Source organism: Aristolochia californica, unplaced genomic scaffold (genome assembly GCF_029961685.1).
Source record: "Aristolochia californica isolate CCGP_79_NKW_82.1479 unplaced genomic scaffold, dmAriCali1.0.hap1 SCAF_7, whole genome shotgun sequence".
Lineage (NCBI taxonomy): Eukaryota > Viridiplantae > Streptophyta > Magnoliopsida > Piperales > Aristolochiaceae > Aristolochia > Aristolochia californica.
This window is the reverse complement of record NW_027182268.1, coordinates 8,718,698-8,745,765: the sequence shown is the minus strand read 5'-3', so window position 1 is coordinate 8,745,765 and position 27,068 is coordinate 8,718,698. Positions and strand designations below refer to the sequence as shown.

At 40.8% G+C, this 27,068-nt stretch overlaps 4 protein-coding genes and 1 pseudogene across 5 annotated transcripts; 2 read left to right on the top strand and 3 right to left on the bottom strand.

Moving 5' to 3' along the window:
• Positions 1–155: 155 nt before the first annotated feature.
• Positions 156–17,809, bottom strand: LOC137936345 (presequence protease 2, chloroplastic/mitochondrial-like). 2 transcript variants are annotated; one of them, XM_068780939.1, is made up of 19 exons: positions 17,386–17,809; positions 17,099–17,279; positions 16,293–16,467; positions 16,060–16,192; positions 15,843–15,913; positions 14,084–14,167; positions 12,835–12,925; positions 12,062–12,582; positions 11,810–11,974; positions 10,760–10,978; positions 10,224–10,351; positions 9,143–9,332; positions 8,495–8,578; positions 8,076–8,173; positions 6,326–6,590; positions 6,055–6,217; positions 5,780–5,960; positions 676–747; positions 156–482 (listed from the first exon to the last, which is right to left on the bottom strand). In XM_068780939.1, the coding sequence occupies exons 1-19, from the start codon at positions 17,804–17,806 to the stop codon at positions 341–343; spliced, it is 3,384 nt and encodes a 1,127-aa protein (XP_068637040.1). In that variant the 5' UTR covers positions 17,807–17,809; the 3' UTR covers positions 156–340. The 2 variants fall into 2 exon arrangements, with proteins under 2 accessions (XP_068637040.1, XP_068637041.1); XM_068780940.1 differs by lacking the exon at positions 17,386–17,809 and having other exon boundaries at positions 159–482; positions 16,060–16,131; positions 16,408–16,467; positions 17,099–17,232.
• A 432-nt stretch (positions 17,810–18,241) lies between these two features.
• Positions 18,242–20,309, bottom strand: LOC137936333 (pentatricopeptide repeat-containing protein At5g66520-like; annotated as a pseudogene).
• A 374-nt stretch (positions 20,310–20,683) lies between these two features.
• LOC137936334 (pentatricopeptide repeat-containing protein At5g66520-like) lies at positions 20,684–22,136 on the bottom strand. Its single transcript, XM_068780926.1, has one exon. The coding sequence runs from the start codon at positions 22,134–22,136 to the stop codon at positions 20,697–20,699; it is 1,440 nt and encodes a 479-aa protein (XP_068637027.1). The 3' UTR covers positions 20,684–20,696.
• Positions 22,137–22,378: 242 nt separating this feature from the next.
• LOC137936331 (pentatricopeptide repeat-containing protein At5g61400) lies at positions 22,379–24,883 on the top strand. Its single transcript, XM_068780923.1, has 2 exons — positions 22,379–22,441; positions 22,837–24,883. The coding sequence occupies exon 2, from the start codon at positions 22,841–22,843 to the stop codon at positions 24,863–24,865; it is 2,025 nt and encodes a 674-aa protein (XP_068637024.1). The 5' UTR covers positions 22,379–22,441; positions 22,837–22,840; the 3' UTR covers positions 24,866–24,883.
• A 331-nt stretch (positions 24,884–25,214) lies between these two features.
• On the top strand, positions 25,215–27,023 carry LOC137936332 (putative pentatricopeptide repeat-containing protein At1g74400). The gene has a single exon (XM_068780925.1). It carries the CDS (start codon positions 25,216–25,218, stop codon positions 26,560–26,562), a length of 1,347 nt encoding a protein of 448 aa, XP_068637026.1. The 5' UTR covers position 25,215; the 3' UTR covers positions 26,563–27,023.
• Positions 27,024–27,068: the final 45 nt, after the last annotated feature.

Genomic DNA, 27,068 nt, shown 5'->3' with positions numbered 1-27,068 from the left:
GGAAATGGAGGAGCCAAACTAAAGCCCCTCTAACCTAAACCAGGGTTCTACGATTCCCACCCACTCCGAAGCTTGAATCAGATCTAAAGAAAGATGATCCAACGCGGTATTTCAGGGATCATCTCAGGTATTTCAGAAACCTGAATTGGGTCTTGAGAATTAATATTTAAACTTTTTTATTTTCTGAAAACATTCAGGGTTGTTCATCTAAAAGATCTTTCTGTTCAATCTTTCGGAAAGGTGGCCTTACTTCCTCAAATATTTTCAAAATGAAAATCTTTAGATTTTCAAACATATACAAAGTTCAAGAGGAATTAAATTAGATGAACAACGTGCTGCTTCAGAGCACCTTCTTTATTTGGAAAAAATCAGGGTACTGTTCATTTGCTGCCGCAACATCTTCACCAGATGCAACAGCTACTGCAACGCCTTTATCTTTAACTGCTTCAATTGCATCCGCAAATTCCTTGAAATCTTTCAAGCTGCAGAAAGTGAAACGAACAAACAAAATTTCAGGATTGATTCTTGAAACATAATTACAAAGATATGCATACCAAACAAATAACAGAACAACGGACCTAGTTCGATAACCACCCTTATTATTTAAAATTATAAATAGCGAGTCCAGGACCAGGCCCGTACATCTCAATATATAAAGAGAAATTATCCTTTTACCTGGTTGATAGGATCTCTCCACGCCTCATCTGTCTTTCTTCTTCAGTAATACCCAATAAATAACGCAACATGCTGAAATTCAAAGCAGCAAAGCAGTTACATGAAATTGCAGACATGATCTTCAACAGTTTTGTCCATCCTTATATACATCATAAAGTCTCAGGGTATTATCAGTGTTGAAGTATCGAAATCAGTAATTTAGTTTCTACTTACAAGTGGTCTCAGAATAACTCTTTGCAAGTTAAATGTCATCAGAACATATGGTCAAGTCTGGTTCAATCAGTGTGACCACACTGGTTGAAAGGTTGAACTGGGGATGGAAAGTAGGGAGAGAAAACCCTCCCACCCTTCCCAGTTCTGTTTGAAAGATGGGAAGGAGGGGGAGTCGCTCCAGCCTCTTCCGAAAACAGGAGGAGAGAGCCCGTTTTATGAAGAGAAGAGAGATCGGACCAAAGGAAAAACTACTGTGTACTAGTAGTTAATAAACCCATTGATTTAGTTTTCATTTTCTGGATTATTATGTGTAGAAATGAGTTTGTGTTTTAAAAGCTTAATGGGTCAGAATAAGATTAGTCACCTAAGCCTACTAAAGAAGTGACCTAACTATGTAAGTACTACGTAAAGCCGCCCCCCCCCCCCCAGCAGGCCCTCCTATAAATCACCCCCGCAGTCCTCGCACCCCTCAACCCACCACCCAGATAATGGACTCTCCTCCTCCCTCACCTCCGAGAAATCCTCACCACCTGTCAGTGCTCCTACTCGATACCCCCGCAATCCAGAGACAAGGGGCTTTATCTTTCCAAAGCCGGGTGAAAGAGCTCAGAATTTTGTGACTGCTCTTCAGATAGAACAACATAAATACGACCCAGAAACCTAGGCCCAAATAGTGGAACTTGCCAAGGTGATGGGCACCGTCTTCACGGAGCCTCTCCCAGGAGATAACCACCCATCTGAGAAGTCAAAGAAGAAGAAAATTGATCAATGATTATTCTCCTTGGAATGTTTGTGGAATTGGATCCTTGCATCACCGAACCTCCATTCGGGACCTCCCTGCCTCTACCAAGGCAAATGTAGTATTCTTCAAGAAACCAAGCGGCTTCTCTTCCCCTTGGCTATATCTGCGAATCGTGGCCCCTTAAGGAGCCTGGTTGGGTTTCTATGGATGCGGTTGAATCGGTTGGCGGCATTCTACTGGTGTGGGACACCAATACCATTGAGGTGTTCGATCGTTGTTGTGGCACTTACTCCCTTGGAATCAAGCTGAGAGATAGCTTCAGGGAACATTTGGTGCCTAGTGTGTGTTTATGGCCCTACCAGACACCATGAGGGACATCTCTTCTGGGATGACCTCTTGAGGACTTGTCAGATGTGGCCTATTCCTTTGATGCTTGCGGGAGACTTCAATGTTACTCGTTTCTGCCATGAGAAATCCCCACCCTCCCGGAGAATCACAACCTTCACGAGGCTATTTGCAGACTTCATTGGCTGCTAGGACCTTGACGAGATTGCCCTTTCTGTAAAGACCTTCACTTGGTCAAATGGTAGACAGCCCCCCGTCCTCTCCAAGCTTGACCGCTTCTTAGCAAACAATGACTAGCTCTAGCTAGACAGCAATGTCACAGGCAGATTCAACAATGCTTGGATGGCAGACCCCTCTATCTAGTCCTTTTGGGAGAGGATGGTCGTTGCTGGCCTTAGCAGATGGACCTTCCCAATTAAGCTCAAGTTGTTGAAGCCGTTGTTGCGGTCTTGGGCCTCTTCGAGGAAGGCCTCTTCCTCAGCAGAGAGAGCTTTTGCCCTTGCTCAGATTGCCACTCTAAACTCAGAGGAGTCTAGAGGCCTCTCTTCCTCGGAAGTAACTCAGAGATATGCCCTCCAAGGGCAAATGCAGTCCTTCGCCCATAGCGAGCTCGTAGACTGGAAGTACCTTGAAAGATTTAAGTGGCTCTCAAATGGGGATGCGAATACTAAATTCTTCTACGCAGTCACCTTTGCACGAAAAGGAGCCAACCACATCACCTCGCTCAGCGTCAATGGTGAGACTACCTCGGATCCAACCCTTATATTAGACTCACAGGTGAATTTTTTTGTTGATTTATATAATGATCTCCAGTCAATCCGCAAAGGGTTCACTTCCAGGAAATTTCATCGGCTACAACCAGCCTCATCAAGCTCCCCTTCTCCAGCCAGGGAATTGAAAAAGTAGTCGTGGTCTTCCTCTGGATCGCGCTCCGGGCACGGACGGATACAACAGGGAATTCTATCGCCGATGTTGCCCCCTCATCAAAGACGACATTGCCTGCATGATTCGTTCATTCTTTCAACATGGCATCAGATATAGGAGCATCAAAGCTTTATTTACTGCCCCCATCCCTAATAAAGAAGGGGCAGAACTCCCATCGGACTTCCAGCCAATCAGTCTCACCACCAGTGCCTATAAGGCGATTGCGCGACTCCTTGCTAATCGCCTCAGGGCAGTTCTCCCTATTGCTATTCATCATGGCCACAGTACTTTTATCAAAGGAAGAAACATATTAGATTCAGCCATGGCATGTCATGAGCTCATCACCATTTTAAGGTTTTAAAGCTCCCCAGATTCATCCTCAAGCTTGATTTCGAGAAAGCCTTCGACTAAGTTAACTAGAAGCTTGTAAACACCCTCCTAGGGAAGATGGGATTTGGGGGAAAATGGCATTTCTAGATCCAAAGTTGCATCTCCTCTACAAGCTATTCCGTTCTCCTCAATGGAACGGTTAGCGGGTATTTCAAGAGATCCAGGGGAATCAGACAGGGAGACCCCCTTTCCCCCTTGCTTTTCAATGTGGTGGCAGAATATCTCTCCTCCTTCATCTATTCGGCCAAGAACTTGGGATGGCTCCTCCCCACAACGGATTGTGCAGCCTTTGATATACCAATCCTTCAATTTGCAGATGATACCATCTGTTTTGGGGTTGGTAATATGGATCAAATCAGGAAACCGCATGATATCTTGGGATTATTTGAATTGGCATTTGGGCAGAACATCAACTGGAAGAAAACCACTCTGCTAGGCTACCACATCGACTCATCTGTGCTTCGGGGTATGGCAGACTACTTGGGATGCTCTTTGGGAAATTTGCCGGTTACTTATCCGGGGCTCCCACTTTTTGACTCACGGCCTTTGGCTGCACTTTGGTCCCCTCTTATTGAGAAATTTGAGAAGAGGCTAGCTACTTGGAGGGGTAAGGCCTTTGGCTGCACTTTGGTCCCCTCTTATTGAGAAATTTGAGAAGAGGCTAGCTACTTGGAGGGGTAAGCTTCTATCTACAGCAAGGCATCTCACTCCTCAAGTCTAGTTTGGCAGGGCTGCCAAACTATCTGATATCATTCATGCACTGTCTAGCCTCCGTATGCTCCAAGATTGACGCCATCTGTCAACGCTTTCTCTGGAGAGGATTAGAAGACACCTTCAGATATCATTTGGTGAGTTGGAAGGATATTTGTATACCCTGTAATAGGGGTGGATTAGGCATCCGGCCTACGAAGGAAATGAACAAAGCTCTTATGCTCAAATGGATTTGGAACTTCAATGTCAAGCATAACAACCTATGGAGAGATATGGTAAAACTCTACCTTCAATTTTCGGGTACCTGGTCTCCTCCCAGTATTCAGAGATGCAACTTCCTTCTACACAGGTAATGGAAAGACCCTCCTCTTTTGGTCAAATGAATGGTGCGGCCCTTGCTCCCTCTCTGAGGACTGTTCAGGGCTCTCTAGGGTGACTAGGGACTAAATGATGAGGAAACTTCGGTTTTTTGCCCTCTCCTCTCCAGACTCAACAGCACTACTATCAGTGAGCATGCAATTGATAAACTGACTTGGAAGCCCAGTATCAATAGCCGATTCATTGTTGCTTCCGCCTACTCTCATATCAGAAAACAAGACTACAGTATGCATGAGTACAAGGCAAACCTGACATGAAAGCTCTCAGCGCCAAGTAAAATCAAATTTTCGTGTGGATGGCCATCAGGGAATAGATCCTCACATTTGACAACCTTCATAAAAGAGGCTTCACCTCCCCCGATCGTACTTGTCCCCTTTGTGGTGTGTGCGATGAGATAGTTCAACATGTTCTCTTACATTGTGGATTTTCTTGGCAAGTCTAGATGAAAAAATTTCAAAAGATTGGACTCCAAATGGGCTTCACCAGGACCTCTTCGGCACCTATGAGATCGTTATGGGGATCCGCCTTCCTCGGTTGGGCAAGTTAATTCTCTTAGCATGCCTTGTACATGTTCCATGGTGCCTATGGCTCGAGCGAAATAACCAGAGATTCAACTCCAAAGCTAGCACCCTGGACAATACGGCTTCACATGTTGTGGGTCTTATCTCGAGCTGGCTACATACCAGGAAGGAGTTTGCCTCTCTATCGGGTGTTTCCCTTCGGGAAAACTGGAGTTTGATCGCTCATATGACGGGCCCTTGCAAGACTCCAGTTATGGCCATATGGGATCCTCCCCCTTGCGACTGAATCAAACTCAATTTTGATGATAGTGCTATAGACTATCCTGTGCGAGCTAGAGCAGGTGGTGTTTTCAAAGGTAGCAATGGAGACCTTATTCTATCTTATGCAGGGCAGGTGAGCATTGCTGATTTAAATACTGCTGAAGTGAATGCTCTTCTATTCAGCCTTTGAATCTTCAAGGATCGTCTCCATGGCAAACTGATTATTGAAGGAGACTCAAAAACTGTCATCAGTTGGTGTTCAAAAGATAGCTCCCCCTCTTGGCACCACTGGCCCATCACTGATTGTATTGCTGATATTGTGTCATCTATTCATTGTAATTGGAATCTCATTCCTAAATCAGTCAATTCTTTGGCTGATAAATTGGCAAAATTCAAAACCTCCCAGTAATCTAAATCTGCTCGTTTGAGTTTTTGTCTTAATAAAATTCAGCACCATTTCATAAAAAAAAAAGGGTCATTCAATAAAGCTTAAAAATTCGTCACTTCACTAACTCCTGGTTACAAGACAAAAAGCAAAACAAATACTCGTGGATGCATGGGAAAATGAGGATGAGCTTCACCAAAAAAGAAAAGAATTGAGGGTGTGTGCATCCCCTACCTACTATATCCTTTGGCATCAGGGAGTTGATATGAGTCCACATCTCCTATTGTACCAATAATTGCTTTCATAAGAGTATCTTCATCTAATTCTAGGTTGCGAAGGAAGTTGGTGGTTCCATCATACACCTCTAATGTCTTCAACAAATTTGGATCACGATAAGATAGGTAGGAAAATACACCTGAAAAATTGACCGGTGTGAGATTTTTTTGTTTTTTTTAATTCTAACAAAAACGTAGGAAATATAGTAGTGTAGAAAGTAATAAGAATCAGACCTGAATGTGTATCAAAGTCACAGAAACCTCCATATGCTCCCCCACTAACTCGTACTCGGTCCCACAACCATGTGTTACCAATGTACTTAGAAATTACATAAGCACTTCCGTTTAGTTGATATCCAGTCTCATATATGTTTGCAGCCTTTCCGACATAGTTGACCTAACAGAGCAACATGGGAAAATATAAAGAAAAATCATACAAATACAAATGTCTTTAACCGGAATGTAATCATAGAGAAGACAGATGAATCAAATAAGATCCAATTACCTGAGTGGGAACGATAATAGCTTCATTCACAGGAGGAAGCCGAGCATTCCAGGCAATAACCTCACTTGAAGGAGAATTTGGAAGTAAGTCCAAAAATTTAGACACGTATTTCTCTGAGTTTGAAAGATTCTTTCTGTCTGCTGTCATATTTATTAAGCAACCTTGCTTGGAAAGAAGTGATTTACGAATCTCTTCAAGTGAAAAGGAGACTTCGTCCCAGTCCTTCTCCACTTTTTCTTCTAGGTTTAATAGAAATTCCAAATAACTGAACAAAAACTGAAGATCTTAGGAACATGACATACTAGCATCAACCAAATGTACACAATGTTATGGGTAAGAAAAATGAGTATAAATTGTCAAAATGTCTGAGGCAAGTCTGCTAGAATACCAGTCGATAGATAACTCAAACTTACATGGAAAAAACCAACGGATGGACAACCAAAAAAAGAAAAAAGAGACAATTTTATGGCAATTTATAACAATTACAAGTACAGTGGGACCACCATAAGTAGACGGATACAAGCTCTCCTTCAGAAACAAACGCCAACTCTAGAACACTTTAGCCACACAACCTACCATTTGAAACTCCAAAGTACACCCTTCTTGTTAAATAAAAAATACACTAGGAAAAATTAATTGAACTATCAAACCACTTATTTTTTTCTTTTTTGAAATGGAAAGTTTTGAAATTGTAACCACTGGTTTCTATCACTTATCAAATGGTTCCTATCCATTTCTTAATTTTACCTATCCTCAAAATTTCTTCACCGTGTTTCCTATTTTCATTTCCCATTCTAGTAAAAATGATTGTAAAACACTTTAAGCAATCGCTTGAAGGTGCCATCAAAATAATCACCCTTCAAAAGGTCTAAGGTTTTTGAATTCCAGCCATCAACAAACACATTTAAACTGATAATTTCATCCTAAAACTAAAAGCGACTGAAAGATAGACCAGACAAGCTGAGTCATGATGATCAAAGACATAAAAATAGGTCTACAATCTAATAGGTTGAGACTTTTTCTTTTGAGAAGGTCGATTTCACAAAGAGGCCAGCAAGCAAACTACATTGCAGACATTGATTCAGGGTGTAGACTTGAAACAAATCCCCAGAAGTTCCCTAGGCTGTTGCTTTTTCCTTTGCTTGGATTTTAGGAAAAGGGGTGTCCTTGTCTAGAAAAGCTTAATCCCAATTTATTTGCTTCCTCAGATATGGAAATAGAACTTTTTATTTCTTTTTTCAGGTTCTTTCTTCTTGAATTTTGATTACACACACACTCACCCCTTATCCTTGGTGCAACTTGAACCCAATTCCTCACTCTAGAAAGCACGCGTGTGGAGCCAAATGACTGAGTCACTTTTCTTTTTAATTTCAATTGAAGAGATTAGGTTCAGGGGAGCAAGCTTTTGGAAACTTTTAACCAGGTCATCATTCTTGTTTCTTGTCAATCAGCATGAAAGTATGCTTGAAATATGTAACTACTACATTGATTCAGTTACAACTTTAGCTTCTGGTATGGAGCAGCTAGCTTTTAGGGCTTGAAGGCACTACTTAGCAACCAATATCTCCCAAAACCTGGATATGCAATTTCCTTTCTCAAGAAACTTGTAGTTCAATTGGAATGTGTTCCTTTCGACAGAATGCAGTACAATGAAAGATTTCAAAGATACATATCATAGAGAAAAACAGGTTAAAAACATAAAGAAACATAAACTCAAGATTTAAGTAGCATTAAGTTCAGATAACCCAACCTTACTCCCCCCATTTGTTCACTAATCCACCCAGCAACATTCAACTTAGCATCCATCCTAGCAGCTGCTATTCCATGGCCACTGCCTCTTAACCGATTCTACATAAAAATAGGAGAAAAGGATCACCTCTAAGAAACATAATTCCAATTGCCATGCCTTTTAAAATTTATTTTTATTTTGAAAATGATGATTCATTAATAAAAAAAGATGCAACTAGAAGAGGAGAGAGGAATGCCCAGCCTCAAGAGGGATAGAATCCCCAACTATAAAACAAGGTCAAGATACACTAGATTTAACTAACCCATCTGCAACATGATTAGCCCGATCATAAGATATGATTCCAAGAAACTGCTATATCTGAAAAAACTGTAAGATATTACATGGCCTTGACAATTCATCTGAAAATGATAAATTAATACCTCCATTCTTGCTTTGCTTTGGGAAACAAACTGCTTGAACCGTTGCTGGTCTGTTAATTGAACATCTTGAAGGATGCAATTCATCTGCATCAATGACAAAAGAGACAACATTCATGCCCTTTTACATGATTCTACATTGACAAGAAGCCTTCACTTTCACTCAGTTCTTCATATGAATATAGCAGAAAAGTTGAGATTGCACAGTGAGTATCCATCCTCTCATATCTTAGAATTTAATAGTGGTTGCCAAGTTTATTTAGCATAGGGTATGGTCGTCACTTATGACTATAGAGTTATAAGAACATTTTAGTCCTTTGATGTAAACACAACTTGGTGTAACAAAAATATATAGGAGGTTCAGCAGCCACAAATTCTGACCTCATTATTCTCCATTATTGCTCCACTTAGCTAAATTTTCTCTTGTTCTCTTCATTCTTTGTTGATTTCCAAGGATTGTAGATGTATTTAGATTGAAGCTGAAAGATTAACTAACCAGATAAAGGATGATTCAGATCTAATAAAGAGGTGCAAAATAAAGAAAACTATTTCACATATGAAGATGAAAAAAGTAGCCTCATGCATCATGAATGTTTGCACACAAGAATCTGCAAAGCGATGACAATGTGAGCTTATAAACACAGACATTACCAGCTGAAATAAGTCCTCTGCACGTCCCGCCATGGCTTTGCCACGAGCAACTATATGGCTACAAGGGTCCTTGCTACCCCGAATGGATGAAGTGAATGGATAAACTGATATTCCTCCTGTCTTTCTTCCAATTAATTGATTAAGCTGAATAAAGTCCATATCCTTTGTACCCATCTCCAGCAAAGATTGACTATCATAGATAAGTTATCAGTGTTAGGTTACCAATCCATGACCATACAACCTTTTAACAACTAATCTTTACCCAAGCACCCAAATGTTAAACAATGGTACTCATCAGCAGAACTCACTGTCAATATTTTCCAGTCAGATCTGACACCTAGAGGCAGTTCCAAAACGTTCCTCTTCTTTTGCAAGTTAAAGAACTAGTTACTCCAATAATTATAGAAAAACAGGAGATAAAAATTATAAAATGTAAATCTGACAATATAGCTTGAGGCCTCATGAATGTCCAAATAAAAAATTACCAATAAAAAAAAAGGAGAAGTATTCAATCTCCACCTGAGAATTCTTTACATGATCTTCGACTGTATGTTTTCTTTATTTAACAAAATGAGAAAGAGATTGTGTGCATAAAATTACCAAGAATTAGAACTCTACTCCATCTGATAGACATAAACTTAAAGTTAATGACATAGAGAGACCCTGGTAATCTTGATCGTTTGACCTTTTGATTTAATAAAATTCAGCATCATTTAAAAAAAAAATGATGTAGAGAGACATAAGGAATTTGACTGTCATATATGGCACATCCCTCTCCAATAAGAATGTATCAATAATGATGTCTTGCTCCTAAAACATGCATTTGACTACATTAAGTCCTCTAATTTCATGAGTAGCAAAAAATGGAAAACACATTTTATTAATAGAACGCCTATTTTCCATTTCTCAGATAGGAAGAAATAATTGGCAATGCATTTAAAACTACAAAGAAATGTTGTATGACTTGAATGACATCTGATGGGACCTCATAAGAATCTTTATTACTGCAGATAAAAAAACACAAAAAGTGCAATTTGACATGAAGAGATGTTCGCTGGCAGGAAGGGGACAAATATCTCACCAAAAGAGAGGAACCAATGGAAGAAGCTCCTGCTTCAAAGAGCACATATTGAACACAGCTTCAGCATATAGAACATCATTTGTGTAAAGGTCATGTTGCAGAGTTTTCACTCCATTGATCTCTCCAATCTACAATAAGGACCAGAAATCATCAGTAAAGTGGTCCACCATCTTTTTATGTTGTTACTTTCCTCAAAATGCTTGGCTATTTACATAAAGATCTTGAAAGGGAATTAAAAGAAACTGTAACAAGAGAAGCCTAGAGAAATTCTTAGGTTACATTCTCACTGAAACAACCACGGACTGTATCTCATTCAGCCAGAAGGCAGACCTGTCCATCTTCATAACATTACAGACGTACAAACTAAATTTTTTTTTGATAAAGATGTATGCCAAACTAAATAAAATATGTTATTGTCAAACTTGAAAGTTGAAGTTTAAGAAAGAAAGAAAATATGAAAAGAAACAAAAGTAAAAAATCCCGTCTTATTTTTCTCAAAGGAAGGGAAATAAGAGAAAAAAGGACAATTCACTTACATCTGTTGGAACATATATAGGCTGTTTCGGAATATCCTTCAAGGAAAGGCTTGGCACAGTTCGCAGAGCCTCTGGTGAGTCTGGAGTTTCTTGCCTCAAGCGAAGGTCATGTGTAGCACGTGCCAGCTCAGCAAGATCTTCCTCTGTCATACTGGCTTTAACTTTCTCTAAAGTTTCTCTCTCAAACGCTTCATCTTGAGAAGCTTTGTCTGGATCAGGCTGACAAAGAAAATTTTGTCCACAATACATGTTAGATTGAGAGAGTAGGTCTCTAGAGCTTCATAATGAAATAATAATTAAGCAAAAAAGTCCCACACTAACAAATGCTAAAAAATATTATTGAGTTATAAGGTTGAGAAATAGGCCTCCAGGTGGCTAGTCATTTTAGGATGAAACCAAATCAAGTCCAACAGTAGTATCAAAGCAGGATGTGTAGGCTGAGGCCTGGTTTGTGTTCTGTTGAGCGTTTGTTTGCTCCATTAGAAGTTTCTGTCCACGTCTCAGGCCCATTATGCATAAATCTAGACGTGAGGGGAGTGATTAATAGAAAAAGTCTGACATTGATAAATGTTAAAAAAAAATATTCGGTTATAAGGTTAAGCAATAAGCTTCCTAAGTGGCTAGTCATTTTGGGATGGAACCAAATTCAACCTAACAATAATCAAGGCCAAGATTCAACTTAAAGTTGAAGAGAAGAGAGAGTACAGGAAGTGCAAGGGAGGTGTAAGAGTATTGTGAAAGCGGAGAAAAGCAAAAGAGAGAACAAGGGAGGGTCAAGATCAGGGTTCATCTTGATTTATTTGCTACTTATAAATTCATTAATGAAATAAATTGTACTCCTCAATATAGTACTTCCCCAAAACCCTAAAACAGAAATAGTTTATGAACATCACTGAAACACACAGAATGATCTTAACCAATAACAAGGTGAGTAATTTTAAAATGTTACCTTTGACTAGTAAGTAATTGTATAAAATATATAAGTAATAACCAATTTATCATCCCAACATATAAAATGAAAATTTGAAACAGCACAACTTATGCACCCACCTGCATTTCAACAGTAACAAGGTGAGGATTGTTCAGGATAAACTTCTCTATTAAGGGAGAGAAAACAGCTTTTGATCCTTCTGTGGCTATCCTAGCTTTCAAAGATTGGAGGGGTTTCTCATATTTCAAAGGCTCAAATGGGTCCCTGTCATAGATCCATTTTCCCTGCAATAAATAGCAAAAAAATATGTATAGTCATTAAAATAGTTCATTACAACATTGGAATCATCAGAAAATGAAAAAAGTCCTTACAATTGATCGTAGCATCAGAGATAAGCCTCTAGGGAATGAACCAGTGTTGTTCTCCCTAAGAGAGAACTCAATTGTGTTCATGGATGCCTCAACTGCTTCTGGATCAAAACCTTCATCTGATAATTTTCTTAGAGTGCTAATAATCAATTGTTCGACCTTCTCAACATCATCTTCTGAAACATTTTTCAGTCCAACACTAAATTGCGGTTGAAGGAGTTCATCCTCAACTCCACCACCTATAATGGCATCTCCCAGTCCACTTTCTAGCAAGATCCTTCTAAGTGGAGAAGCAGGAGTCCCCAGCATCAGATGATCCAAAAAACCCAGGGCAAGCTCAGTTTCCAAGTCTAAGGGCTCCTCGGATAGCAGCCAATTGAGAGAAACCATATGTTTATTTTTCAACTCGCCACCTTCACCAGCAGGATATTTCTCAACAACTCTGAGTGGTTCAGAAAATAGTTTCTGGGGCTGAATCCTTGACACATTTGGGGCAGGGCTTGCATCAAATTGATCAAAGTATTCTAAAGGTAAACAGAAGTTTAACATAAATTAAATGACAGAGTCAAATATCAAGTGACAACTGCAAATAAAGGAGACAATTGGTTTTATTCAATTTCAAATCAGCAATGGCATATGATCTAGAACCATATTTGACTATTGATCAACAACCGTGTACACTGCTGATCATAGTAGCAGTAACAAGCAATTTTCTAATAAATGGCCCATAAAGAGAGGCTCTGAACCAAAACGTCATGCAAAATAGTAAGGCATACCACTAAGGATCCGAAGTCGTTCAGTGGGATCATCATCTCCATAAAACCAGGTCCTGGCATTGCTTGGATGATAGTACTTATGGTGGAAATCCTGCAAGTAAATGACACCACGAGGATTAATCTCCATGATAGTAAAATGACAACCCTTGCCAAATTGAAGATTCATTTCATCCTTTAATATTTCTCCGCACCATGTTTACAATAAATCCAACATGATTGTGTGGACAAAGAAGCTTAAGGCAATTACAAACCAACAAAATCGCCCCCTACTTATTCCCCTTGTCACACACAAATGCACGCAAATACACTATTAAAAAGTATAGTTTTAGGGGCATTTCAGTTATTTTTCCATCTGTAATCTTATTCCTCCTAGTTTACTTTATGTCTGGAGAGGGTTGAGTTTGTAATTAGATTTTATTCTCTTTATTATGGGATGTAAAAAAATAGTAAGGAAGATGGGCAACTAAGACAACCAAATAGACTTAAGTGAGATTATAAAGAATTAGGGACCAACTAAGACAACCAAATAGACTTGCTCCTTTTGACAGCAGTCTCTTCTCTCCTTCTATGTCTTCTTCTCTCCCTTCCATCTCTCTTCCTCCTATATCAAACTTCTTCATACAGGATCCTACACACCTATTTGCCTGCGTAAATGCACAAAACTCTTTCTCTTTTATGATAATGAACTATTCCAACAATGAAAAAAGGGAGAGAATCACCTCCCAACATTCTCTCATTGTTTGGGAAGGTTTCCCCTCTTGTAATCTGCTCGTTTGACCTCTCTTAATAAAATTCAACATCATTTCCAACAAAAAAAAAAAAGGGAGAGAAACAGAGAGAGAGAGAGAGAGAGAGAGAGAGAGATGTTCTCCCCTTGGAGAGAAAAGAAGGGAGAGGGGGAGAGAGTGTTCTCCTCAGAGAGAGAAAGAGATGAAGCGAGAAGACAGACGAGCAAGACGTATCCACCCCTTAGTTCAAATGAGAGTGTGAAGCAAAGATTTAGAGCAAAAAGTTATGTGAGTGGAAAAAAACCCCAAACTGAGAAATTTCAATGTAATGAACTCAAGTGATTTAATAAAACAGGTTAGGGATCAATTTTCTCCCCTAATAAGACTGCTGAACTACAACCGCCTTCTCTCTCAACAAGTCACCATCACACTTACCTGTTTAACACATACCTTTTGACCCTGAAAAAGTAAAACAAGCCCAAATGTAATGAAACAAACAGTCAACAAATAGTGTACAAAACCTTGAACTCCTCGTATGTAAGTTTTGGAATAACTTTTGGATCACCACCACTATCAACACCATAAGTATTACTGGGAAATAGGGCCTGCAAGTGATTTAAGTCCATAAAGGTAAGATAGCTACTAAAAAAGGTATAACAGCCACCATGCAGAGCTCAATCAAAGGATATAAGCAAGTAACAGTGAGCTCAAAAGAGTGGAACCCAATTGGAAAAGAAAATAATACAAACATACAAGATCAAGTTAGCATATTTGTAAAAAGTATGTTTGCATTGCCAGCATCAATTTCCATATGTAATAGGAATACATAGAAATTATAGTAGAAGCAATCTTTATGACTGATTTTGTTTTTAAGATAAGGAGAATACCATTAATAGTGGAGGAGAAAAGGAACAAACAAAATAAGAGGGCGTCAAGATAAAGAGACCAAAAATCCAGCACATCCACCGGCTAACAGCAGGCTAAAACATAAAAATTACAAGAAAGAAAAAATAAACAGCAAGCTAAGTGCAACAATTACAGTATTAAAGCAATAATAAAATAAAGAGTACAACGAAAACTGAACTCTAAGACTGCTAACAAATCAACTGGTATCCAAAGTGTTATGTGAGTGTCCCTTCAAAGTTTGGCAAAATAGCACCATTGGAAAAAGAGCACAGTGGCATATTCTCGAACACTTCAAGTGCCATGTCACCATTTCTAGTATTGTGAAACAGTAGTTGATCATAATTCCTAGAAAGGAATTTTACTGGTAGAAGCTGCTTCATTCAAGGCCAAGATCTCATTGGAGCCTTCCCATCCTTGCAAGTGTCATCTGAAGTTGTTCCCACCATACAGATGCTCATCCTTTCAACTTATAGGCTACTAATTTAGCCTTCTAATGATCTGGTGTTTCCTCATAATCAATAAATCTTTCAATTTCAAGTAACCAGTCTAAGAAACCTTCAATATGAAGCTGATTATTGAAAGTAGAAAGATCGATCTTCATTTTGTAGTCCTTACTACCATTGTGAGGTCACCCCCCAATAAATCCATGATCTGCCCTTCCAAAATCATCCTATTCCTCACTGGAGTCATCTAGGATTGGTGGGAGTTGTAGGATATGTTGGTTCATTAGTCGCTCTCTCCTATTGATCATATGTTCTCTCTCTTTGACTACCCAATCACAAGGTCTTTCATTGATAGGAATAGTCCTAAGTCGTTGGATTTGCAAGTGTGTGATTGCTTTTACCATTTGTTACATGGACGTTTGCAGACCTTCGAGAGTTCCCAAGAGTGCTTCTGATGTATGAGTCATATCTTGTAAACCAGTACCTCCTTCACACTAATCAACAGCTATTGTAGGGAAAATCTTACTCTGATACCACTTGATGTAGCAAATGGTCAAGAAACCTACAGTTTCCTAGCTAAAGTGCTAAAGGGCACAAAAAGAAAAAAGGCAGGAACCAAGATGGCTGTCATCATTCTTATTTCTTCCATCAATTTATTCGCCCTTAGATACCCAAATAAATACATAAAAGAAGACATCTTCAAAGAGACCAAAATAATATTATTGGTTATAACTTATGAAGGGTTAAAATGTCTTAAATGCTTACTCTTCAGCTTATTTATCTACATTACAACTTTAACCATTATAAAGTTACGGCAAAGAGATAGCATTAACATCAATAAGGACACTTGATAAACAACAAGAACGTGGATAAATATTGCCTGTTGAAACCATTAAACTTAAAAAGTAAAAGGACAAAAAGAGAAAGTTACCTGCTGACAAATTCGACCCATAATGTTATCAGGCTGAGAATATACACCTTTCATTTCATTAAAAACAACACCTGAATTTGAAATTTATAACATGATATTAAAATTTTTATAACGTAATTTTGAAATTTTACACATGAAAAATGAATGAAAAGCAACTTTGCTAACTATAGCAAAAGAACCAAATTTGCATGCCCAAATAAATGCAGAAGATGTAAACCTTTATAAGTTATTTCTTCTGAAGGGTTATTAAGCTCATAATGCCAACCCTCTTGCTGAAAAGTCTGAAAGTCTTCGACACATTTAGGAAAGAAAACAGCATCCAAATATACATCAACTAAGTTATAGAAGTCCTGGGAAACCACAATGTATCACGTTTAAAAAAATTATCAAAAACTATATTTTTATAGCAACTAGAAGTCCACTAGTAATATAGGCTTGGATGATACTTACTTTGGTATTAGTTGAAGCTACTGGATAGCATGTCCGATCGGGATAGGTGAATGCATTTAAAAAAGTGTGTAAGCTACCTTTCAACAATTCCACAAAAGGCTCCTTCAAAGGATACTTTCTTGATCCACAGAGTACACTGTGTTCCAGGATGTGAGGTATTCCAGTTGAATCCTTGCTGCATTTGCCAAATTAACTCACTCAGGAGAAAATAAAAATAAATCTGACCCTTTTTTTTGGCATTGTCAATCTGATCTTTAATTCCCCACATCTAAATCTTTCATAGCTATGCTGAAGAATAAATCATTAGGAAATATGTTGCTTCATTTCTTAAGCAGTAAAAAAGTTTCTTATTTTGATGGTGTACATCCACAATCGCTAAATCTCTCGCAGTTATGCAGAAGAATAAATTCCTAGGATAAATGCAGCTTCGTTTTTTAGTGAGTTAAAGTTCTTATTTGGTGTTCTTTGAACCCTCAATTATGCAGTTTAAGATCAACAGTAAATAAATATAGTACAGAGGGATGATTAGCATAGGAAAAAAGGAACGGTAACAAACAAAACTGTTCAGAAAGAGAAGAAAGAAAAGGATAACAAACACAAGCCTCAGATATAATATCAACTCATTTATCAACTGCTTAGCTCGTTTTGTTAAACCACATTGTTACCTGCACGTGCACTCTACAAAATTCAGTATAAAAGCTCAACTTTCTCACCGTGCTAATCAGTTTCCTCGCCAAGTCATTAAAAAGAATACAAACAAATAAACAGCAGAAAAGAGGACGAAAACACCACAATTAAGCACTTACGGTGGTGTCCTGAAAACAATCCCGAAAACTTTATTCTCATCGTTATTGGATACAGACATCACTTCCGCCCCTGTTTTCTTATGCCTATAGAGTACTGCTTTGGATTTACACTCTTCGATCGTCTGCTCGGATACCTTCTCGAAACCCAACTCTTCCGCAACATCGTGCGCCCCTCCCAAGTCTGACTAACGTTAATCCAGCACCCACAAACAACACAAAATGAAATTCCGAAAACACAAAAGTCCTCTGAACCTTCTGCACCGAGAAGCTAACAGAAGTATGCTTACCTGGAGAGGGGAATTGTTGGGGAGATGTGGCAACAGCTCGTGTCGGAAGATGGAAAGTTTTTCGCGGGAGCAATGAAGGTGAGGAAAGCCATCTGTAACTTCGAATTGAAGAGTGTTTGACGGGTCTGTTGGAATGGAGACGTCTTTGAGAACTGGAGGAAAAAGTTCTGTTGGGACGCAAAGATAGTGCCAGGTTTGAGTGATGGAGGAGAGATCTTCTGCAAGCGGCTGCGGCGGAAGAAACTGATAAGGAAGAAGAAGATAAGGACCGGAGGAGCGCCATTCTCTCCATTACTTTGTCACGACCTAAGAAGGTGAAGCGAAGGTTTTGTAGCGGTTTAAGAGGGGAAGAAAAATTCGGTGCACGAAACATGTTTTGGACCGTTGCCTGACTCTTCTTGACGGCTGACAGTGTGGCCATTAACCCTCCATTCGTTTTTATTGTGATTAGCAAAATTTTGAGACAATTTCAGAGTTTTCGAAGGCGTGAAAAGGAAGTCCCAATATATCGTGGAGCTTCAAAAATCACTCCAACTATTATTGGGGGCTCCATCACAAGTGAGACGAAAGCCTGTAGGGTCTACGGGCTAAAGTTTTAGGCTCACTCTTCTATACGTGTATATTTTGTTCGTGTAAAGCGTCCGTCCCTACGTAGCTTACTTTGTTAGATTTCTATTGCAAGCATTATGCTTCTCTTCCAACAATGATATTACCACAGTTCAAATGATTTATGTTCTCATAGAGAGAAATCCACAGTAGAACAATTACTATGACAAAATTTTAGGGGAGTCTAATAGAAAGAAGTTTCACAAAAATATTTCCTTTATTATAAAAAGAAATCTATTATACTCAATTAATACACCTTCAAGGAAGACTAGTTACTGCTAAGAGCTCGAAAACTAGTTACTGCTTTGGATGCTGAAGAAAAATGGAGGAGATTTCATCTCTGGATTTCATCTCTGGAGGAAGACATCATTGATCTTCAGGAATGCTTCTTGCTGAATCCTCAAAATGAAGTTTGTCTCCTTTTGACTCGTCTATCTTATGATTCAACAGTTTGATATAAGACTTGAACCACTTGCTTCTTCCAGCGACTAAAAGCTCTAAAACAATTTTACCAATAATCATTACATGAACATATTCCGCCACTGAAATGGTGGAAACGGTTCCTGTCCCTATTGCTGATGTCCCGTCCCAGCTGAAAACCTTGGAGACAATCTTAGCGATGGAGTGACAATCAGAACACATTTGGATTTCGAATTCCTGCTTCGGGAGTGTGAATTAGTCCAAAGGCAATTGCCATTTTCTCGCAGTGAAGATAGAGAAAGCCCTCCTTTGTCCTCTTCCTCTACATCGAATAACACCTGGGTATCCAACTGCGACCAGAAGGTTTTCTCAAACCCCGCCGGACCATTATCTCTCTCACCCGGACAGCCTCATCCCATGTCTTAGCTGTAGCATACACATTAGAGAGGAGCACAAGGTAGCCAGAAGCTCGGTCTGATTCGAGCTCATTCAATCTTAACTCGCTTGATACTCTGATTGCAAGGTCTGTGTTCTTGTGAATCCTACATCCACCAAGAAGAGCACCCCACACAGCATGATTTGGCTTTACAGGCATATGCTCTATGAGGCGTTGTGCTTCAACAAATAGACCAGCACGGCTGAGGAGGTCTACCATGCATCCGTAATGCTCAATCTTTGGTTTAATATGCCAAACCTGTGTCATTTGCTCAAAATACTCACGACCCTTGTCCACCCAACCTATGTGGCTGCATGCGCACAGCACGCCGAGGAATGTAATTCCATCTGGTTTTACTCCAACACTTCGCATCAGCTGGAATAAATCAAGTGCATCGTCCGCTTGTCCATGCATTGCCAATCCAGTGATCATTGTTGTCCAAGAGACAACATTGCGTTGAGGCATCTCCTCAAAGATCCTCTTAGCTTCGTTAATAAGTCCACATTTTGCATACATATGTATTAGCGCGTTGCATAGAGAAACTAATTGTTCCTTCTGTGGCTGTCTGAAGCATGTAGCGAACTTCTTGTAAATGTGGGAGTGGATCAACATTCCCAACTTCAGGTCTCCCAGTTCAGCACAGGCAGACAGTGCTGAAATCATGGTCACTTGATCAGCTTCTATGCGTGCTTGATACATTTTTCTGAACATTGCCAGAGCTTTCTCACATTTACCAGACTGTGCAAAACCCGAAATCATGGTAGTCCACGATATGGTGTTTCTCTCTGGCATATCATGAAAGGTTGTACATGCGGCAGCCACATTTCCAGACCTCAAATATCCAGCAAGCATTGAATTCCATGTCACTAAAGCACGTATAGGCATCTCATCGAACACCCGGCGTGCTTTTATCATAGGTGTTCCACCTCCATGTGTCGCGTACATGTTGACGAGATTAGTCTGCACGAATATGTTCGAACAGTATCCATTTGACGTAATTGCTCCATGTAGCTGTTCACCTTCTCTCGAAAGATATGGTTGCGAACAAGCGGCAAGAAGGAATAAGTATGTGTAACTATCGGCCTCTGTCTTCGCTGCTGCTTTCATCTGTCTGTACAACAAAACAGACCTCTCTGGCTTGGAGCTTTCGGCAAAGCCTCGAATCATATGATTATATATGGCTGTGTGAGGGTTATTCATTTGTTCGAAAGCTTGACGTGCAGGTAGGAGATCTCCAGAACCAATGTAGATTTTAATGAGCTTCGAGAGAAGAAAGTTCTTTTGGCAGAACCCATTTACTAAAACCTGAGCATGAATCTGGATCACAGTCTTCGAATTCTCACATCTCTGCAGAAGTGAAAAGATTCGGTGTTGAAGAGCTCTTGAGTATGGTCGATAGATTCGTCTCCCCGCAATAAAAATCATGGAAGTGGCGAATAGGGTGGACGAGTAAAAAATCTCCTTCGTTCAGCACAAAGTGGAAACATCATTAAATTTATATGATCATATGAGTATGTTTTCCACCTCGACGCTGCAACCTCTCCTTGAGGTACATTTCTTTCTAATGGCGAAACCGATTTTATTTCAGTTCTTTTGAGCACAATACCCCAATTCAGCTGCTTACTCGGCGTTTCTGCGCCTTGATTCCATTCTATTCTAATCTTCTTCTGTTACTCTTTAAAGGGCTTACATTTAACATCCTAAGAGCTAATCAGCCGCTGCCCTTCCTCGTTTGGTATTAGACGTGTCGTCTATCCACTATTCTCAGATTTGAGTTCAGAGATGACACCACCTTGAGACTGTAATCCAGTAGTTCGATGCATGAAGCTTCAAAGCACAAGTTAGAACTTTATGTTCCTACCCGACTGCAGCCGGGAGTTTTCTTTGCTCCTCTGTCTTTCATGGTTTCCCTCATCATCATCGCTTCTGCTTGTCTACCCGCAGCATCATAAATATTGCAGAGAATAACATAGTAACCTCCTTCATCTGGCTTCAGCTCAATTAGCTTCTTAACAACCTGCTCTCCCATCTCTACATTGGCATGAATTCCACAAGCACCGAGCAAAGCACCCCACACAACGTCATTACTTGGTATTGACATACTTGTAATCAACCGATACGCCTCCTCCAAGCGGCCAGCTCGGCCCAACATATCCACCATGCAGCCATAATGCTCGATACCTGCTTCTATCCCGTGTTCACTCTGCATGTTCTGAAAAACACAGCGCCCCTTTTCCACCCACCCCTTATGAGAACAGGCATTCAGTACTCCTAGAAACGTCACGCCGTCAGGTCTAACTCCTTCCTCGAGCATCTTCTCAAATAGCGTAATGGCATCTTCAGCCATGCCATGTATAGAACAGGCTGAAATAATTGAGTTCCAAGAAATCAAGCTCTTCCTTTCCATGTTGTCAAATACCTGCCGTGCCATGTGGAGGCACCCACATTTGGAATACATGTCAATCAATGCATTGCCCAAGGAAACCATCCATGAGAAGCCACTGTTCACGGCATACTGGTGCACGGTCAAACCCGCAGCAAGGTCGCCCAAGCTAGCACAGGCAGCAACGGCGCTCACCATTGTCACCTCGTCCGGTCGAACACCTACGGTCTGCATCTGGCTAAACAATTGAAGTGCCTCTTTTGAATGCCCCTCTTTAGCACATCCGGAGATCATTGTGGTCCAAGAGACCACATCCCTCTCCGGCATTTCTTCAAAAATCCGCCGCGCATTCTCCAATTGACGCGCCTTCACGTGCGCTACCACCAGACCCGACCAGGACACAACATCAGGCACATATATCTCATCGAATACCCGACGAGCTGCAGCGGGAAATGCATAGACGGAATACAGATGGATCAAAGAGTTGAGCACAAAGAGGTGGGAACCAAGGCCGAATTTCAAGAGCTGACCGTGAATCTCCGTCCCTTTTAAGGTGGACAACTGTGGATGGGATTCATTTAGTAAAGAAGAAGAGGAAGATGATTCGCGTGAACATGCTTTAAGCACGAAGGTGAATGTGAATTCGTCGGGTGGGACGGAGCTGAGCCGCATGTGCCTAAACAGAGAAATGGACTGAGAAGGAGATGGACTTTTGGCATATCCTCTGATGATTGTATTATAAAAGAAAGTGTTTGGTCGGTGAATCTGTGAGAAGAGACAACGAGCGTAACGCAGGTCGCCTGAGGGCGAGACGGCCGCAAACCGGAGCACCTTCGCGAGAATGAGGTTGTTTTGCTGGAGTCCATTTCTGAGCAATCGAGAATGTATTCGCTTGAGGTCCCGCATGGTGGTGCAGCTCAGCGACATAGCCAGGAGTGCGGTACTCAGACTCGAACCTTCGCTGACATCCGTTGGAGCAAATTGGTCTATTGCCGTAGCCATAAGTCTGCCGCCTGCACCAACGTTAGCACAAATAATCGTACTGAGATCTTACGGTGTCAAGGCATATCTACAAGCAGGAGGCGTGCAACTCTGGTAGAACAGAGCTAATTGGCTACTGATATGCAGGAGACATCACACTACTTTTATTTTAATCAAACAGTTCATCTTCTTCGCATGTGCACACTGCACACCAGGTTTCCCGTCTCAAGGTAACCTCTATAATTTGATGTTTGAGCATTTCATAGGAATTTGTTGCCCACTTAATAGCAGTGTTAGTTGAGTTGAAAACCAATGTCACAAATGTCCTCTTAACTCGTTGAAATACGTCAAACATCCATTTTTCTGGAGGAAAGTCGTTTCGTTCGAACTTTGAGGACGATTTGGGCAAGATTTTATCTGTCGTGAATGAGAAATGCAAGTGGAATTTAAACTCTATCACTTTTTCTCCCGACTACTGGAATTATGCCTGAAGTAAAATTTTGCCGTGCTGGATGTCCATAGCCCGAATTGCTTGTTTCGATCCGATCTGCGGATAACACATGAGACGCTTTGATGGCTGGGAAAAGATCCGATGATGAATGAAAAATCCTGTCGCATTGTGCAGGTAGATGCTGGAACCCATTCGGCGTAAGTTGCTAACAACAAAGAGAAGACAGTTCTCACTAATGTCAATCCTAATCAGTTCAACAATGAGAAGAGCAATTTGCACTCTCTCATCTGCGTCCTCATCTTCAACTTCTCCTATCCTCTCACATTTGATAACGACTTTGATTAATTCCGATAGTGCGCACCAGGCACTTCGATTCTTCACCAGGTTTTCGGAAAACCTCGATCCGAGCAAGCATTGGCAGCTCTATTGTGTCATCATCCATGTCTTGACAAAGGAGAAGTGGTATTCCAAGGCTACCTGTTTGACAAAAGAACTCATCCACACTGTTCAGGAAAAGGGGCAATGCCACCCCCTTGCCTCCTCTGTCTTTGACACCCTCGGTTGGTTCAAGGGCCCCAAATTCACTTCTGAAGTGTTCAATGTGTTAGTTATTGCATTCTGTCAGATGGGTCGCATCGACGAAGCTTCTTGGGTGTTCCGCAAGATTGGAAGTTTGCCAGTTATTCAGGCTTGCAATGCGCTTCTAAATGGATTATTGAAAATAGGGAGGTTCAAATCTCTCTGGGAAATGTACCAGGACATGCTCCTTGGAGGTCTTTGCCCCAATGTGGTCACATACAACACTCTGATCAATGCTTGCTGCGATGAAGGTCGCATAGAGAAAGCCCTTGGTCTACTGGATGAGATGGTTAGTAGGGGGATCAATCCAAACGTTGTCACGTATACGACTATCATCTGTGGATTGTGCAAGGAGGATATGATTACTGCTGCTGTTGACATATTCAGGAAGATGAACCTGCTGGGGATACTCCCGAATATTTATACATATAACGTGCTGATGGACGGACACTGCAAGACCCTTAGTGTGCACCTAGCGCTTGAGTTGTACAGAGAAATGCTTGGAAATGGGTTGCAGCCAAATGTTGTTACATATAGTACATTAATCAATGGTCTTTGCAAGAAAGGTGAACTGGGTGAAGCTGCGAAACTCTTTGTTGGCATGATAAAACACGGGGTTCTTCCAAATGTGTTTGTTTATAACAGCTTAATTGATGCGCGCTGTCAGGCAGGCAATCTATCAGAGGCTTTCTCTCTATTCTTAGAGATGGCAAATATTGACGTCCAGCCCGATGTGTTCACCTATAGCATATTGATGAAAGGCCTTTGCAGCTTGGGCAGAGTCAGAGAAGCCAACGGCCTGTTCCAGAAGATGCAGCAAAAGGGAATCACAGCTAACTTAGTCGCTTATAACACCCTGATTGATGGGTATTGTAAACAGAAAGACATGAAGGAAGCATTGAGGGTGTGTGCTTACATGGTCAGAAACGGAGTGGAGCCCAATCTTGTTACCTATTCTTCACTGGTAGATGGATACTGCAAAGAAGGGAACTTGGAATATGCCGTGGCTTTATACTCGGAAATGGTGGTTAAAGGTCTGACACCTGATGTTGTCACCTGTACTGCCATGATCCATGGGCAGTTCAGGTATCATAATCCTAAAGAGGCATTTCGCCTATACAAGGAAATGCAGGAGGCGGCCATCAAACCGAACATTTTCACACTAACTTGCCTAATTGGTGGGCTATGCAGGGAAGGGAGAGTTGCCAATGCCCTGAGCTTCTTTAATGTAACGGGAGTTGGTTGTGGTGGAATCGGTACTAACAGAACAGAGAGACAATTGGGTAGTGAAAATGCAAACGGAGCTTATTTACCAAACAGCATTACGTATTCAGTTATAATTCATGGCTTGTGTAGAGATGGACAGATGGTGAAAGCCAGGAAGTTTTTCTGGGATATGAGGCAGGCAAATTTCGCACCCGATGTTCTTACTTACACAGATCTGATGAGAGGAGAAAGCCGAGCGGGGTACTTGTTTAATGCTATGATATTACACGCCAATATGCTCAAGATGGGCATCTTGCCGAATCTAGTTACATACTATGTGCTGGAAAGAGGCTATAGAGAATATGGGGACCTCAAATCGGCTTTCAGCTGCTCGAGGGCCGCTGATGATCTCCAATGACAGCGTTAATGGTATCCTATAGACAAGCAGTCATGAATCGTTCAATCCAGTGTTTCCAGACAAAATGGCTAAGACTTTGTAGGAGATAATGATGGTCTTCAATGATATAAGGTAGGACTCCTGTGCAGTGTTGAAAATGCAGCTGCTTTAGACTGGATAAAGTAATGAACTTTGCGAAATGGATTTTATCTGTCAAGCACAGCTTTCTTTCTCATGTGGTAACTCCTTCTATCGTGAGTATTTATCCTCGGTTGATTAGCTGAAAGTGGAGAGATTGGAATAAGAATTTGTGCGTCAATGTCGCAACAGCCTTGGCTGATGATAGAATTTAGAAACCTGAGTTTTTTTCCATGAAAATTACTAGGCTATTCTTTGTGGGGGCTCTACGTAAATGTCATTTACACTCTCCCCCAAAAAGAAAACCAAATAAACTGAACATCATTCTCAGAAGGTGCACGTTCCTTAGCAAAGCCTTCTTGCTTTTTCGGCGAGTTTGGAGAAAAGGTATTGGTTCAACTGACAGCTTCACTTACCTTCTTATGTTGAAGACCTGCACCAGGACGCCTTCTGTAGTCACCGGAAGACAGATACACAAATTGATGGTGAACTTGGGGTATGAACGCATCATTTTTCTTCAGACATCCTTGCTTGGTATGTATTCGGTGACTGGTAACATTCAGGATGCCCACCAGGTGTTCGAGGAAATCCCCCAAAAAAATGTTATTTGCTGGACTGCATTGATTTCTGCATATGTTGAAAACAGAAAGCCTAGGAAAGCTCTGGAGTTGTTCAGACAAATGCAGATGGAAAATGTAGTACCAGACCTGGTAACAGTAACCATCGCTATTTCTGCTTGTGCAGATTCGGGAGCTTTGGAGGTGGGAGAATGGATCCATGCTTTCATTAACCGAAGTAAAGGTTTCAAAATAGACCTGTCTCTGTCGAACGCTCTCATCGATATGTACGCAAAATGCGGAGACATAAAAGCTTCTCGTCAATTGTTTGATGGGCTGATAACAAAGGACATCACCACCTGGACATCGATGATCGTCGGGCACGCCATTCATGGTCAAGCAGAGGAAGCTCTAAAACTCTTTGCCAAACTCGAAGAAAGTAACCCAAGAACTATTCCTAATGGAGTTACATTTATTGGTGTTTTAATGGCCTGTAGCCATGCAGGCCTCGTGGAACAAGGATTGCAGCATTTGGACCGCATGAACAAGAAATATGGACTGAGGCCATGCATATCCCATTACGGGTGCATCGTGGATCTCTTTTGCCGTGCTGGACTGCTAGAAGAGGCATTGGCCTTTATTAGGCAGATGCCAATCCAGCCAAGTGCAGTGATATGGCGCACTTTGCTGGCCGCGTCTAGCCAGCACGTTAACATTGAGCTTGGACTTTACGCTCAACGAAGGCTGCTAGCCTTGAAGCCTAGTAGCCACGTCAATGATAATATAACTGTTGCCAATACCTATGCTGCCGCAGGCTTCTGGGCTGAAAAATCAATGACAAGGGAACAGATAACAGGGCAACGTAGAATTCCAGGTTGTAGTTTGATCGAGTTGGATAACAGAATCCATGAATTTGTTGCAGCAGACGGGAACCACCCTCAGAGGGATGATATATATGACATACTAGATGGGTTGCTCAAGAACTCGACCACTTACTTCGGGATATACTATGGATCTGGATGATAATGACACACCAACAAAGCGTCATTAGAGAAGTAATACAGGACACCAAATAGGGAGATATAGAGAGTGTATCTCATTTGCTACTGATTCATTTTGTAAAGGACTGGTGGTGCCCCACAACATCTAAGGCGAGCCTCTTGGAGAAATTAACAACTCTTGAAAAAACTCATGGAGATTGTGTTTAGAACTTACAGGTTGCAAACAAACTAACCAGACTATGACTCGTTCTCCCCATCAAAAACATCAAAGCGGCCACTTCTATGCCTTCGATGTCCACTACCTGTAAATAACAGTGGAAGGAGTTGATCTATCGTTCCTGTGATCTTTACTTTCAGAGAAAGCAGTTTCACAGTAGTGAAATAGGTTAGGGGACCCTTCCCTTACTTAAGCCTCGAAATGGACAGGTTTCTGATGATTACTAATTCGCTAGCCCTATGTACAATTTAGCGATACATGTTGTAGAATACAAAAGAACAAAAAAAATATTCTTCAACCTGTATGTCTTG

Bases quoted from the DNA above. Each gene is read 5' to 3' on its own strand.
- LOC137936345 (XM_068780939.1), bottom strand. From the start codon at position 17,806: ATGGCCACACTGTCAGCCGTCAAGAAGAGTCAGGCAACGGTCCAAAAC. The intron at 10,979-11,809 runs GTGGGTGCATAA...TTTCTTTGTCAG, and splicing joins TTGTTACTGTTGAAATGCAG to CCTGATCCAGACAAAGCTTC. The intron at 748-5,779 runs GTAGGGGATGCA...TTTGAATTTCAG, and splicing joins GATGCCAAAGGATATAGTAG to CATGTTGCGTTATTTATTGG.
- LOC137936334 (XM_068780926.1), bottom strand. From the start codon at position 22,136: ATGCGGGACCTCAAGCGAATACATTCTCGATTGCTCAGAAATGGACTC.
- LOC137936331 (XM_068780923.1), top strand. From the start codon at position 22,841: ATGCTGGAACCCATTCGGCGTAAGTTGCTAACAACAAAGAGAAGACAG.
- LOC137936332 (XM_068780925.1), top strand. From the start codon at position 25,216: ATGAAAATTACTAGGCTATTCTTTGTGGGGGCTCTACGTAAATGTCAT.